Source organism: Plecotus auritus, assembly GCF_963455305.1.
Source record: "Plecotus auritus genome assembly, chromosome: 3".
Classification (NCBI taxonomy): Eukaryota; Metazoa; Chordata; class Mammalia; order Chiroptera; family Vespertilionidae; genus Plecotus; species Plecotus auritus.
In genome coordinates this window covers 117,925,168-117,938,465 of record NC_137772.1, presented here as the reverse complement: position 1 = coordinate 117,938,465, position 13,298 = coordinate 117,925,168, and the positions used below count along the sequence as shown (strand labels likewise).

At 42.6% G+C, this 13,298-nt stretch overlaps 2 protein-coding genes across 2 annotated transcripts in view; one reads left to right on the top strand and one right to left on the bottom strand.

Moving 5' to 3' along the window:
* The first annotated feature begins 1,633 nt into the window (after window positions 1-1,633).
* SAP18 (Sin3A associated protein 18) lies at window positions 1,634-11,907 on the top strand. The gene is made up of 4 exons (XM_080663096.1): window positions 1,634-1,853; window positions 1,952-2,061; window positions 8,949-9,071; window positions 11,498-11,907. Exons 1-4 carry the CDS (start codon window positions 1,782-1,784, stop codon window positions 11,652-11,654), a joined length of 462 nt encoding a protein of 153 aa, XP_080519222.1. The 5' UTR covers window positions 1,634-1,781; the 3' UTR covers window positions 11,655-11,907.
* Window positions 8,483-13,298, bottom strand: part of SKA3 (spindle and kinetochore associated complex subunit 3) — a gene marked incomplete at its 3' end in the record, with an annotated part of 32,348 nt that continues 27,532 nt past the window's right edge. The window contains exon 9 of the mRNA XM_080663095.1: window positions 8,483-8,584. Within this exon, the coding sequence (XP_080519221.1) occupies window positions 8,483-8,584 (102 nt within the window). The remainder of the gene's footprint in view (window positions 8,585-13,298) is intronic.

The following is a 13,298-nucleotide window of genomic DNA, read 5'->3' as shown; positions in this document are numbered from 1 at the left end:
TTTAAAAAATATTTTTTTATTGATTTCAGAGAGGAAGGGAGAGGGAGAGAGAGAAACATCAATGATGAGAGAGAATCATGATCACCCACCTTCTGCACAACCCCCCCGACTCCACTTGGGCCTGCGGGTGCCGCGCTCACACAGTGAGGATTTTGGCCGCTGAGTGAAAGGATTGGCCCGCCTCGTAACGCTTTGCGTTTGTGAACCCTTTGCGTTGAAAAGAATTGTGGCTGTTCGGTACGAAAATAGTTTGTAGACTGTTGAGACGTGGTAGGTGCCCTTAAGGGGCTCCTGGTCGAGTAAATGATGCTGAGATAACAGGCTCATGGGAGCAGTGCTGTGCAGGGATGTCTGTTATCCTCAAAGAGCACTTTGACCTGATGTTGAATCTTAGCTACCGTAGCACCCAAAAATAATCAACAAAACCCAGGAATCTAGTGACTCAGAGTAGTTAAATGATCCAAGATTAACTAGCTAGCAAGTGACTAAACTAAAACTTAAGATCTATTCTAGTTGGTTTAGTTCAGTGGTTAGAGTATCGGCCTATGGACTGAAGGGTAGCAAGTTCGATTCCAGTCAAGAGCATGTACCTCAGTTATAGGCTCAATCCCTGGTCCTGGTTGGGGCTCATGTGGGAGGCAACCAATATGTCTCTCTCTCACATCAATGTTTCTCTCTCTGTCTGTACCTATCTTTCACACTCTTCTGTATGAATGCTATATGCTATTTTTTTTATTGAATAATCCCCTGCCCAGCCGGTGTTGCTCAGTGGTTGAGCATTGATCTATGAACCAGGAGGTCATTGTTGGATTCCAGTCAGGGCACATGCCCAGGTTTTCAGCTGGATTCCCAGTAGGGGGCATGCAGGAGGCAGCCAATCAATGATTCTCTCTGTCATTGATGTTTCTTAATCTTTCTCCCTCTCACTTTCTCTCTGAAATCAATAAACATATTTTTAAAAAAGAGTGTGTAAAACATAAACACTGTTTAAAGAACAGTTTAAAATCAAACAACTGTGTAAGCCCACCTAGTTCAAATAATAGAATGTTGCTCTAGCCGGTTTGGCTGAGTGGATAGAACATTGATGTGTGGCCCAATCGATTGCAGTCAAGGGCATGTACCTTGGTTGCAGGCTCCTCCCGGGTAGGGCTCATGCAGGAGGCAACCAATGGGTGTGTTTCTCTCACATCGATGTTTCTGTCTTTTCCTCCCTTTTCCACTCTCTCTAAAATCAATGGAAAAATATCATCAGGGGAGGATTACAAAAAAAAAAAAAAGAATGTTGCCAACACTACAGAAACACCTCCTTTGCCCCTGTGATCACGTGGTAATTACTTCATTGCGTTTTTTGTGTTTTTTTTTTTTCGTTTTATCACCTGGGAATACATTCTGAGCAATATAGTAGTGCCTGCTTTTGAATGTTATAAAAATAGATTCAAACAGTATATATTATTTTGTCTTGGGCTTGTTACACCACCATTATGCTTGTGGAAGTCTTGTTGCTTCACATAGTTGTAGTTTCATGTAGCCAGTAGTTTGTTCATTCCCCAGAATCATCTCTTGGAGGACGCCAAGGTCAGCTTTGTCAAGGACTCCGCAACGCGCAGGCGGGGCCGCCCGGGTTTGCGCTCGCACACGCTGGGCGCCGGAGCCCAGGAACGCCCCGCCCCTCCCCACCCAGTTCGCCATAAAGCCTCAAGCTTCTCGCGAGACGCTTCATTCGCACGCTCGCTGCCGGGGTCGGAGGTCAGAGCTAGTTTCTTGGGGACCACTGGAGGAAGATGGCGGTGGAATCGCGCGTCACCCAGGAGGAAATTAAGAAGGAGCCGGAGAAGCCAATCGACCGGGAGAAGGTGAGGAGTCGGGATGAGGTGGCGGAGGGCTGGCGGGGCCAGAGAGGGTCCCGCGCTGGCCGGCTTGCTTCAACCCTTGCCTTTCCTCTTACCCGCAGACGTGCCCGCTGCTGCTGCGCGTCTTCACCACCAACAACGGGCGCCACCACCGCATGGATGAGTTTTCACGCGGGAACGTGCCGTCCAGCGAGCTGCAGATCTACACCTGGTGAGCCGGCGCGCGCAAACGGCTGGGGACGGGGACGGGGACGGGGGAAGGGGGATTCCCGTGGCTGGGGAAGCCGACTCCACTTGGGCCTGCGGGCGCCGCGCTCACTCAGTGAGGATTTTGGCCGCCTCGTAACGCTTTGCGTTTGTGAACCCTTTGCGTTGAAAAGAATTGTGGCTGTTCGGTACGAAAATAGTTTGTAGACTGTTGAGACGTGGTAGGTGCCCTTAAGGGGCTCCTGGTCGAGTAAATGATGCTGAGATAACAGGCTCATGGGAGCAGTGCTGTGCAGGGATGTCTGTTATCCTCAAAGAGCACTTTGACCTGATGTTGAATCTTAGCTACCGTAGCACCCAAAAATAATCAACAAAACCCAAGTGATTGCTGATCTGATGCTGAATAGAAAAGCTGCTGCCATGTGTTACCTGCCCTGAATGTATATATACCTTGTGTACCTCGAGTCTGGCTAGGCATGGCACATACTGCAGACTACGTGGAATTCCTTGGTTTGATATCATAATGGCTTTTTAATAACAGTAAAAGATGATTATTTAAACTTTGTGTGTTGTGGTAACATTTGCCACTTTAACTTCTTTTTTGTTGTTGTTTTAATGTATTTTGATTTCAGAGTGGAAGGGGAGAGGGAGTGAGAGATAGAAACATCAATGATGAGAAGAATCATTGATCGGCTGCCTCCTGCACGCTTTCCATATGTGCCCTTGACCAGAATGGAACCTAGGACCTTTCAGTCCACAGGCCAAAGCTCCATTCACTGAGCCAAATCTGCCAGAGCTATATATATTTTTTTGAAAAGAAGGTGTAAGTAAGGAAGCTCAAAGGATGTATAGTAAGCACAATCTAGTGAGTTTACTACAGCAGATGAATACTAAATAAGATGTAAGGGTGAAAATGACCCTCTACTCCTAATCAAGAAAAAGGCTTACAAAAAAATTCTGTCCTAAACTGTCCATAAAATGTAACCAAACAAGGAAAGACAACTCCTGTGCCTCAAAATGGTGCCTAAAGACATTCTGAAAGAGCTCTACCCAGAAGCAGTAATGAGAGAGATTAGTTAACAAAGCTTGGGAACTCTCAATTTCTAGACGTGGACTGAAGAGCTGTAATATAGGCAGCCCTGAGACAAATCAGGGAAAAAGGAGTGGAAATCAAGAGGAACCTAAGGCACTCTGTGGAGTTGGGGGAACAAGCCAGATGCCACAGAGGTGCTCTCTTGTACTTGGGAGGTCATCAAACAGGTTATTGGAAATGAATTACATAGGTCACTGTTTCAGGTTCAGCAAGAAAAACAGAATCAGTAGAAGCTATATATTAAGAGATTTATTGCAAACCAAGCATGTCAAACTCGTGGCCCGTGGGCCACATGGGGCCTACAACGAATATTTTTGTGGCCCAGCCAATATAAGGGTATGTAAGAAACATTTCAATAAAAATTTTGTAACTTAATTTTTAAAAAATTTATATTTTTATTGATTTCAGAGAGGAAGGGAGAGGGAGAGATAGAAACATCAATGATGAGAGAATCATTGATCAGCTGCCTCCTGCACACCCCCTGCTGGGGATCGAGCCCACAACCCGGGCATGTGCCCTTGACCAGAATTGAACCCCAATCCTTCAGTCCGCAGGTTGACGCTTTTTCCACTGAGCCAAATTGGCTAGGGCAGTGGTTGGCAAACCGCGGCTCATGAGCCATGGTTTGCCGCTCTGTTGACTAATGAGTTTGCCGACCACTGTCACATACTACCCTTTACCTCTGTGCACACAATATGCCACAATTGCCTAATCCTCACAGCTTCCAACTACATGGTTACATATAGTCTAGTCCAGCGGTCGGCAAACTCATTAGTCAACAGAGCGGCAAACTGCGGCTCATGAGCCGAGGTTTGCCAACCACTGGGCTAGGGCATAACTTAATTTTTACAATATCCTGTTATAACGTTCGCTAATATCTGATTACTATAATCGTGTTGCATTCAATTCCCTTACACAACTTAAGCGCACCATTTATCTCCACTAATAGTAGCAGCGAATATTTTAGTAGCCAATTGCCACATCATTAGTCTTGTACTGACTTGTTTGGTGTGTGCAAGAGGAAATATTTCACTTTCGGAGAACAAGAAAAATGGGTTTATTTGTGTTACGCTTATTTGTGCAGTTATTCAGTGTCTGGTAAGTTAATATTCAAGAAAAAATTAACTTTTATTAAAATGTTCTCAGTCGAAATAAACCTACATTTCTATGAAAATTGAATCTTTTGTTCTTTTGTGGCCCACATAAACTTAAACCTTGTTTATTTGGCCTGTGTTAGCCTTTGAGCTTGACATGCCCGACTTACACAATTGTAGTGCCTGAGCGCCTGAATCCTAATCTGTGGGGCAGGCTATCTGGAAGCTGGAACTCTCAAACATGAGTGAAAGCTGTGTTTGAAGCCTCATAAGACCCTACTAACTGATTGAATCAGGTGTGCTCATATTGTCTGGAATAATCTCTTTAAAGTCTAACTGATGGTAGACTTTAATCCCATATACAAAATACAGATGCTCCTTGACCTACCAAGAGGTTATTGTAATGTCCCAATAAATCCATACCCATCATAGTTGGAAATATAAGTGGAAAATGCATTTAATACAGCTACACTGTAAAGTATTGGTTGTTTAACCTTGTGATCACATCCCGTATCCCTGGGACTGTCTGTACCTTATACAACACCTGAATTAGTGGGGTGTTTTTTTTTGTAATTTTTATTTATTTATTTTTATTTGGGGGGGGGGATGTTTTTATTTTTTCACATTCCATATTATTTTGTATTAGTTTCAGGTGTACAACATAGTGGTTAGACAATCATATACTTTACAGAGTGGTCCCCCTGATATTTCAAGTACCACCCCACACCCATGCATAGCTATTACAAGATTATTTTCCCCCCATTGACCTCTCCCCAGCCACTCTCACCCCCCAGCACATGACCTCATCCCTCTAGTGTCTGTATCCATTGGCTGAATTAATGTTTGATTGAATAACTGGGAGCTTCAGTTCGCTAGATTGACTGTGACCCTCACACTTAACCAGCGAAGACTTCCGCCCCAAGGGGGCTCTTGCATTTTTCACCCCTATACTCAGCTTTATTTTGTTGTTTTAAAATTATTATTTGTTAATCCTCACCCAAGGATTTTTCCCCCAAGGATTTTTAGAGAGAGAGAGAGACAGAGACATCGATGTGAGAGAGAGAGAAACATCGATGTGAGAGAGACACAGCAATTGGTGCCTCCTGCACTCGCCCTGACCAGTGCTGGGATTGAATTAGGAAACCAGGTATGTGCCCTTGACAGGGAATTGAACTTGAGACCCTTTGGTGGGCGGATTGACACTAACCATTGAGCAACCTGTCAGGGCTATTATTTTTTGTGTCTTTTTTCTCCTTTTCTATGCTTGCTTTTTTGTTTTGTTTTGTTTTGTACTCAAGCTTTAGACTAGTGGTTAGAAAGCAGCACTTGGCACTCCTCCACCTATTGGTCTGGGAAGACAGTCCTCAGCAGGTAGGAAGCTTGTGGAAGACTCACACTGTCAGAACTTATAAAAGATGTGAGTAGAATTCCCCAAGTTCATTATGAGCAAGATGACAATATGGAAGATGTTTTAGAAAAGAAGACAGAATCCTTTCTGGTACACTTAAATATACACTGAGTAGCCAGATTATTATGATCTCTGAACACATAATAATCTGGCCACTCAGTGTGTGTGTGTGTGTGTGTGTGTATACATATACATATACGTATACATATACATATACATATACATATACATATACATATACATATATATATGTGGGGTCTGGCCAGGGGGAGGGGACATGGGCGGTTGGCCTGCCTGCCTGCTAGTCAAACTCCTGGTCGAGGGGACAATTTACATATTAGTCTTTTATTATATAGGATATACACTGAGTGGCCAGATTATTATGCATTCAGAGATCATAATAATCTGGCCACTCACTGTATATTGTGTACCGGGGAGTAATTGATTACAATAAACAGCATCAGAATATCGGGTTACCTCCAAGACAAAAAAAAACACTTTGGCTTCAGACTTCATGCCAATATTGGAGATCACTGGGGACAAAGTTAAAATAACTAGGGTTGCAGAATAGAATTTGAACTCTGACAAAGTAAAAATAAGCTGCAGAAGTACAAGATGAGAGGAAGAGTAGACAGAATCTTTCTCTGATGTTTTACAATTCCTTCCATTTGACTTCAGTTTTTCTTCTATTAATTTCAGGTTAAAGTATACCTAATTTGTTAAAAAATACGTATAATATCTGATAAGCCCTGTATTAGTCAAGTATTAATACTTAATATTACCAAGTATATAATATAGCATTGTGTGTATGTATAAAAAAATGATTAGAGATGTTAATCTGGCTATTTCAGGCTGGTGAGATTTGGCATATATTGCATTCTTGCATATGGCTTTCTTTTCCCATTTATTTGTTTGTTTTTTATTGATTTCAGAGAGGAAGGGAGAGAGATAAACATCAATGATGAGAGAGAATCATTGATCAGCTACCTCCTGCACACCCCACACTGGGGATTGAGCCCACAAGCCAGGCATGTGTCCTGACTGGGAATGGAACCGTGAACTCCTGGTTCATAGATTGAGCCATGCCACCCAAGCATCCTTCCCCTCTTAGAAGTCCAGTGCACTATCCATTGTGCCACAGAGTCACCTTTTCGTCCTTCCCCTTTTAAATAACATGTTTCAAGTTGGGAAAGGCAGTCTTGCCCAGCTTTTCACCCTTTGCTGAGGCTGCAGAAAAGTGGCTTTGGGCCTAGAGCATTTCCTTGCAAAGAGATAAAAGAACCTTCACAAGCCCGTGCTGGGCATATCTCTTTGGGAGTCTCTTTTCCTGTTCTGGATTTGATGTGTGTTCTTTGTTCTACTTAAGCATCATATGGCACCTACCCAACCCCACTGCTGTATCCAGGATCTTCCACCTGCAACACAAGAGGCATGCATACAGACCACCTCTCTGCATTGGCTGCAGGGTGAGACCTGCTGGTAGTCGGGGACCCGCATACATCACTTATTGAAGCGGATCTTGCTTGTCTTTTAGTGTAGCGGTTGCCAACCTTTCGAACCTCACATACTACCAGTGGTCCGTGGACCCCAGTTGGTGACTGCTGTTTTAGTGGATATAAAGTGTTGTTCATGTTTTTCTTGGCAACCTGCAAACCATGGAGTGGGGTGATATCCTGGGTTGCTGCTTCTGGTGGTGAATGTTGTTACACTCTTTGCTGCCCTCTACAAAATGGGACACCTCCCCGAAGTTGGAAACAGGTGTTGCCTGCTTGACATATGTTTTATACAAAAAGAAAAACTTAAAAACAAACAAACAAAAACGGAGACAGAGATGAATAGAAGTCAACATATAGAGTTAAATAAGGAAGGTTGAAATAAAAACAGTAATGGTGGGAATGGTGAGAAAAATAGATTTGACCTGTATTTAGGAGGTAAACAATAGAATAGAGATTTGAAGAATTAGTGCTTAGGTTTATGACCTGGGCAACTAAGTGGGTGATGGTAGTTTTGATGGTAATATGAGAGGAAGGGCATGTTTTGTGGGGAATTCTGTTTTGTTCTGTTCTGGGCATACAAAAGATTCGGCCACAGTAGCGAGTGGACAGTGATGTAGTCATCCTGGATGTTTTCACTATCTGTGTGGTTAAAGCCATGGTTTTATTTGAGTATGATGTAGTGTGGAGATTTGTAAATAGGTGCAAAGTTAAAACTAAGTGACCTATTGAGCATTTGACTCCCTGCTTGATGTATTTTAGATTTCTTTTTTAAAAAAATATATTTTATTGATTTCAGAGAGGAAGGGAGAGGGAGAGAAAGAAACATCAATGATGAGAATCATTGATCAACTGTCTCTGGCACGCCCTGTACTGGGGATCGGGCCTGCAACCCAAGCATGTGCCCTTGACCAGAATCGAACCCGGGACCTTTCAGTCCTCAGGCTGATGCTCTGTCACTGAGCCAAACCAGCTAGGGCTAGATTTCTTATTCTTTATCAGTGCCTGCTGTCCATGAGTCATTTTATAGTGCTCTATTAGGCAAATGTTCCAAGTTCCAGGTCATCCATTTCATTTTCCCAGTTGTCATGAAAGAAAACAATATAAAAATTTATATTGATTTATTACTGTTTATCTTACCGTTGCTTATCTTTTAACTTTTAAAAGATTTCCAGATTATGCCATATTAATTCAAAAGACAATAAGTTCTGCGTTTCAGATAAATATGTGCAGGGCAAGAATATACATTGTGAAAGGAGCCTGTGCTTTGTCAAAATTTTCCTGTTTCATCTGTTTCTGGGCTCCATCTATTGTAAAACTCACCATAAGATGCCTTCTTAGGAAAAACATAGCACATCTTCATGAAAATGCTTTCCTTTCACATTCAATCCAATGTGCATTCTAATTCCAGAGATGCTAAATGTGGGAAAGTTTGTGTCCTGGAAAGACTGAAACACAATTATTTTAAGTGTTTGTATTAATTTGGACTAATTACCGTTAAAGGGGTAAGTCACTAGACCAATAAGATGTTATGTAGCAACAAAAGATAGCATATATAATTTTGAAGTCTCTGTTAGCAATAACAGTCTGACTTTAATTCATCAAAATTTCAAGAATTGAGGCTGGTAAGGGGAATATTTGGGGGGCACATAGTATTACATGTTTTAAAATTAAGTGAAGTATAAAACCATGACAATTTCTGACATAAATCGCAATTCAGACACAATTAACTCTTTGTATGTCTATATCCTTGTTATATTATTGCTGATTAATGAAATATAATGTCTTTTTTAAAAAATTCAGGATGGATGCAACATTGAAAGAACTGACTAGTTTAGTAAAAGAAGTCTACCCAGAAGCTAGAAAGAAGGGCACACACTTCAACTTTGCAATTGTTTTTACCGATATTAAAAGACCTGGTTATCGGTAGGTAACTTTATTTTTAGCTCCTATAATGTCTTTTTCGTTTTGATATATTTTAACTGATGGGGGTAACCTCTTTAGTGAACCTCATTAGTGGGAGGAATATAGATGTGTATTATCATTTTTTTAAAGCTGGGATGTAAATTTATTTTTTTAAAGTCTTTATTGTTCAGATTATTACAGTTGTTTCTCTTTTTCCCCCCATAGCTCCCCTCCACCCAGTTCCCACCCCATCCTCTGCCTTATCCCCCCCACTGTCCTCATCCATAGGTATACGATTATTGTCCAGTCTCTTCCTGACCCCCCCCAACCCTTTCCCCCCAAGAATTGTCAGTCCACTCGCTTTCTGTGCCCCTGATTCTATTATATTCACCAGTTTATTCTGTTCGCCAGATTTTTTATTCATTTGATTTTTAGATTCACTTGTTGATAGATATGTATTTGTAGTTCATAATTTTTATCTTTACCTTTTTCTTCTTCCTCTTCTTAAAGAATGCCTTTCAACATTTCATATTATACTGGTTTGGCAGTGATAGACTCCTTTAGCTTTTTCTGATCTGTGAAGCTCTTTATCTGACCTTCAATTCTGAATGATAGCTTTGCTGGGTAGAGTAATCTTGGTTGTAGGTTCTTGCTATTCATCACTTTGAATATTTCTTGCCACTCCTGTCTGGCCTGCATAGTTTCTGTTGAGAAATCAGCTGACAATCATATAGGTGCTCCCTTGTAGGTAACTAACTTTTCCTCTCGCTGCTTTTAATATTCTCTCTTTGTCTTTTGCTCTTGGCATTTTAATTATGTGTCTTGGTGTGGTCCTCTTTGGATTCCTTTTGTTTGGGGTTCTGTGCGCTTCCTGGACTAGTAAGTCTATTTCTTTCACCAGGTGGGGGAAGTTTTCTGTCATCATTTCTTCAAATAGGTTTTCAGTATCTTGCTCTCTCTCTCCTTCTGGCACCCCCATAATTCTGATGTTGGTATGCTTGAAGTTGTCCCAGAGGCTCCTTACACTATCTTCAAATTTTTGGATTCTTTTTTCTTTTTGCTTTTCCAGTTGAGTGTTTTTTGCTTCTTTGTATTTCAAATCTTTGACTTGATTCGTGCGTTCCTCTAGTCTGCTGTTAGGTCTCTGTATAATATTTTTTATTTCAGTCAGTGTATGTTTAATTTCTAGTTGGTCCTTTTTCATATCTTCGAGGGTCTCGCTAAATTTATTGGCCTTTTCTAGGAAATTATTGAAAAACCTTATAACCATGGTTTTGAGCTCTATATCCAGTCGTTTGCTTCCCTCCATTTCTTTCATTTGTGACCTGTTTCTTTGTCTCCGCATTTTGGCTGCTTCCCCGAGTTGATAAAGTGGCTTTGTGTGCTAGGTGTCCTATAGGGCCCAGTGGCTCAGCCTCCCGTTACCTGAGGTGGACACTCTTGGTGCACCCCTTTGTGGGCTGTGTGCACAGTCTTGTTGTAGTTAAGCCTTGACTGTTGTTGGTATCACTGGGAGGAATTGACCTCCAGGCCAATTGGCTGTGAGGATCAGCTGTGTCTACACTGGGAGAACTTCTGTGCTGGAGACGCCATTATGTGACAAGACTTGCAAAAGCCTCTGTGCTCAGCTTGGATGGGGCGGAGTCTCAGGGCAGAGCAGACAGCATTGGTGTCCCGTCAGCCCTGTCCTAAGAGGCCCCTGGGTCTCAGTGTCCCGCGGTAATTGCTGCAAGCACCTCTGAGAGAAAGCCGCCCTCAAGTTTCGCCCGCTGCCAGATAGTCCAGTTTCTCCCCAAATGAGTCTGGGTCCCCAGAGTCTTGCCCAGAACTGGAGTTTAGCGCAGTCGGGAGCTTTTGTCTCCCTCCCGCTTGAGAAAGCCAGCTGCATACTCAGTTGCCAGCCCTCTCCTTGCACACACTGCCCTACCTCTGCCTTCCACAGTTCCTCAGAGTCTCTGTGCTTTTCTCTTTCCTGACAGTCCAGTTTCTCCCCGAATGAGTCTGGGTCCCCAGAGTCTCGCCCAGAACTAGAGTTCGGAGGAGTCGGGAGCTTTTGTCTCCGTCCCGATTGAGAAAGCCAGCTGCGTACTCAGTTGCCAGCCCTCTCCGTGCGTGCGCCTCTGTACCTCTGCCTCCTGCAGCTCCTCTGAGTCTCAGTGTGCTTTTCTCTTTCCTTCTAGTTGTAGAATTTCCACTCAGCCAGCTTTCATGTGGTTTTGGATGATGTCCGTTTTGTCTTTTAGTTGTAGTTTTGAAATTGTTGTGCGAGGCAGCAGTTTAGGTGTTTACCTATGCCACAATCTTGGTTTCTCCTAGATTTGTATTATCTTAATATCTGGTTTATTATGCTGTAAGATAATGGAGCAGATCCAGTTCCATGTTCACTGTGTAGTATGTATGGAGCTGCATGATTTGTGAAACATTAACAGTTGGTTTCCTTCCTGCAGGGTGAAGGAGATTGGCAGCACCATGTCTGGGAGAAAGGGGACTGATGATTCCATGACCCTGCAGTCCCAGAAGTTTCAGATAGGAGATTATCTAGACATAGCGATCACCCCTCCAAATCGGGCACCACCTCCTTCAGGGCGCATGAGGCCATATTAAATTTTATTGACTATTTCTTGAGTTTATTTTTCATTCAGTTATGTAAAACAAATTTACACTTTTTCCTGCTCTTTTTATTGCCATTAAGCCTTTAAACTCTAAACAAATTGTAATCCATTTATTTACGAGTTAGGTTTGGCTGTGCTATGGTATGAATAGTAATAGAAAGTCCATGTTTCAAGTCCTTCTGTAAAATATGAAGTGCTCTTAGCATTCTATGTAAAACTGTTGTTAAATACACATGTGCAATCAACCTGAGTGTGAAAATTAATGGAGGCATGGGAACTGGGTTTGAGTATTTGGGGTTTGTGTTGAGTAGTGGATAGTGAGCTTAATGCCAAATGGGGCAGAACAAGAAAACCATAGGATTATATTCATTAAACTAGAGGCCTGATGTGTGAAATTCATGCAAGAGTAGGCCTTCCCCCAGCTGCCTGCAGTGGCTTCCCTCTGGCACCCTGTACCCAGGCCTCCCTCCGGCTGCTGGCAAGCACTAGGGATCTGGGCTTCCCTCACAGCCCCCGTTTCATCCAGAAGAACGTCTGGACTAATTAGCATATTACACTTTTATTATAGATAGCATGAGTTTGTGGCCTAGACAGGATGTGGAGTTAGAGAAAGGATCTCTGTGCCTGAGCATGGCAGCAGAGGCATTTTGGAAGCTTGAGCTGATGCGACTTGAAGAACCTTGTGACTGAAGAAATCGGCCTGCCTGAATCATGGTACAATCAAAATAAAACTCTTAAAAAACCTAGAGAAGAGAATGGGTGCCACAGTGAGGGCTTTTTATGTTTTAAAAGATGGGGAGGACAGGAAGCAGGGTTAGAACTTAAGGTAAACCTTCCGCCCTTATCCTGAAGAAAATCTGAAAGTGGAAGAGGCATCAAGGCCAAGTGAGAAGTGCCAGGGGATGAGGTCAAGTTGGGTAAGTAAGGGATATTCACACACTCTGCTAAATGCTTGTAAGTGACAGTCATCTCCCCTTCTCTGTCAGGGACACTTTCCAAGACTCCCAGTGGATACCTAAAATACCAGATAGTACTGAACCCTATGTATACTGCCTTCCTATACATTCATACCTGTGATAAAGTTTAATTTGTAAACTAGGGAGAGTATGAGATTAACAACCATAGCTAATAATAGGACAGTTGTAACAATGTACTGTAATCAACTTATGTGAATGTGGCATTATTCAGTAAAATACGGGTTACTTGAACACAAGCACTGTAATAGTCTGATAACTGAGAAATCAGCTGATACACTTGACAAATGTCAGCCATTTTTTTTTTCTGATTTCAGAGAGGAAGGAAAAGAGAAACATTAATAATGAGAGAATCATTAACTGACTGCCTCTTGCATGCCTCCCCCACTAGGGACCAAGGCCCAACCAGGAATCAAAACTGCAACCTCCTAGTTCATAGGTGGACACTAAGCCACACTGGCCAGGCCCTTTTGGAGTTTGAGTTCCAGCACATCCATCCTCCTATAAAAGAGTAATATGCAAATTAACCATCACTGCTGCACCCATAAACCACGCCCACCAGCCAATCAGGAGTGGCTATGCAAATTAACCCAACCAAGATGGCTGCAGCCACAGAGCGAACAGGCTTGGGTTGACCCTGGCGATGGAGGAAGCCAAGCTTT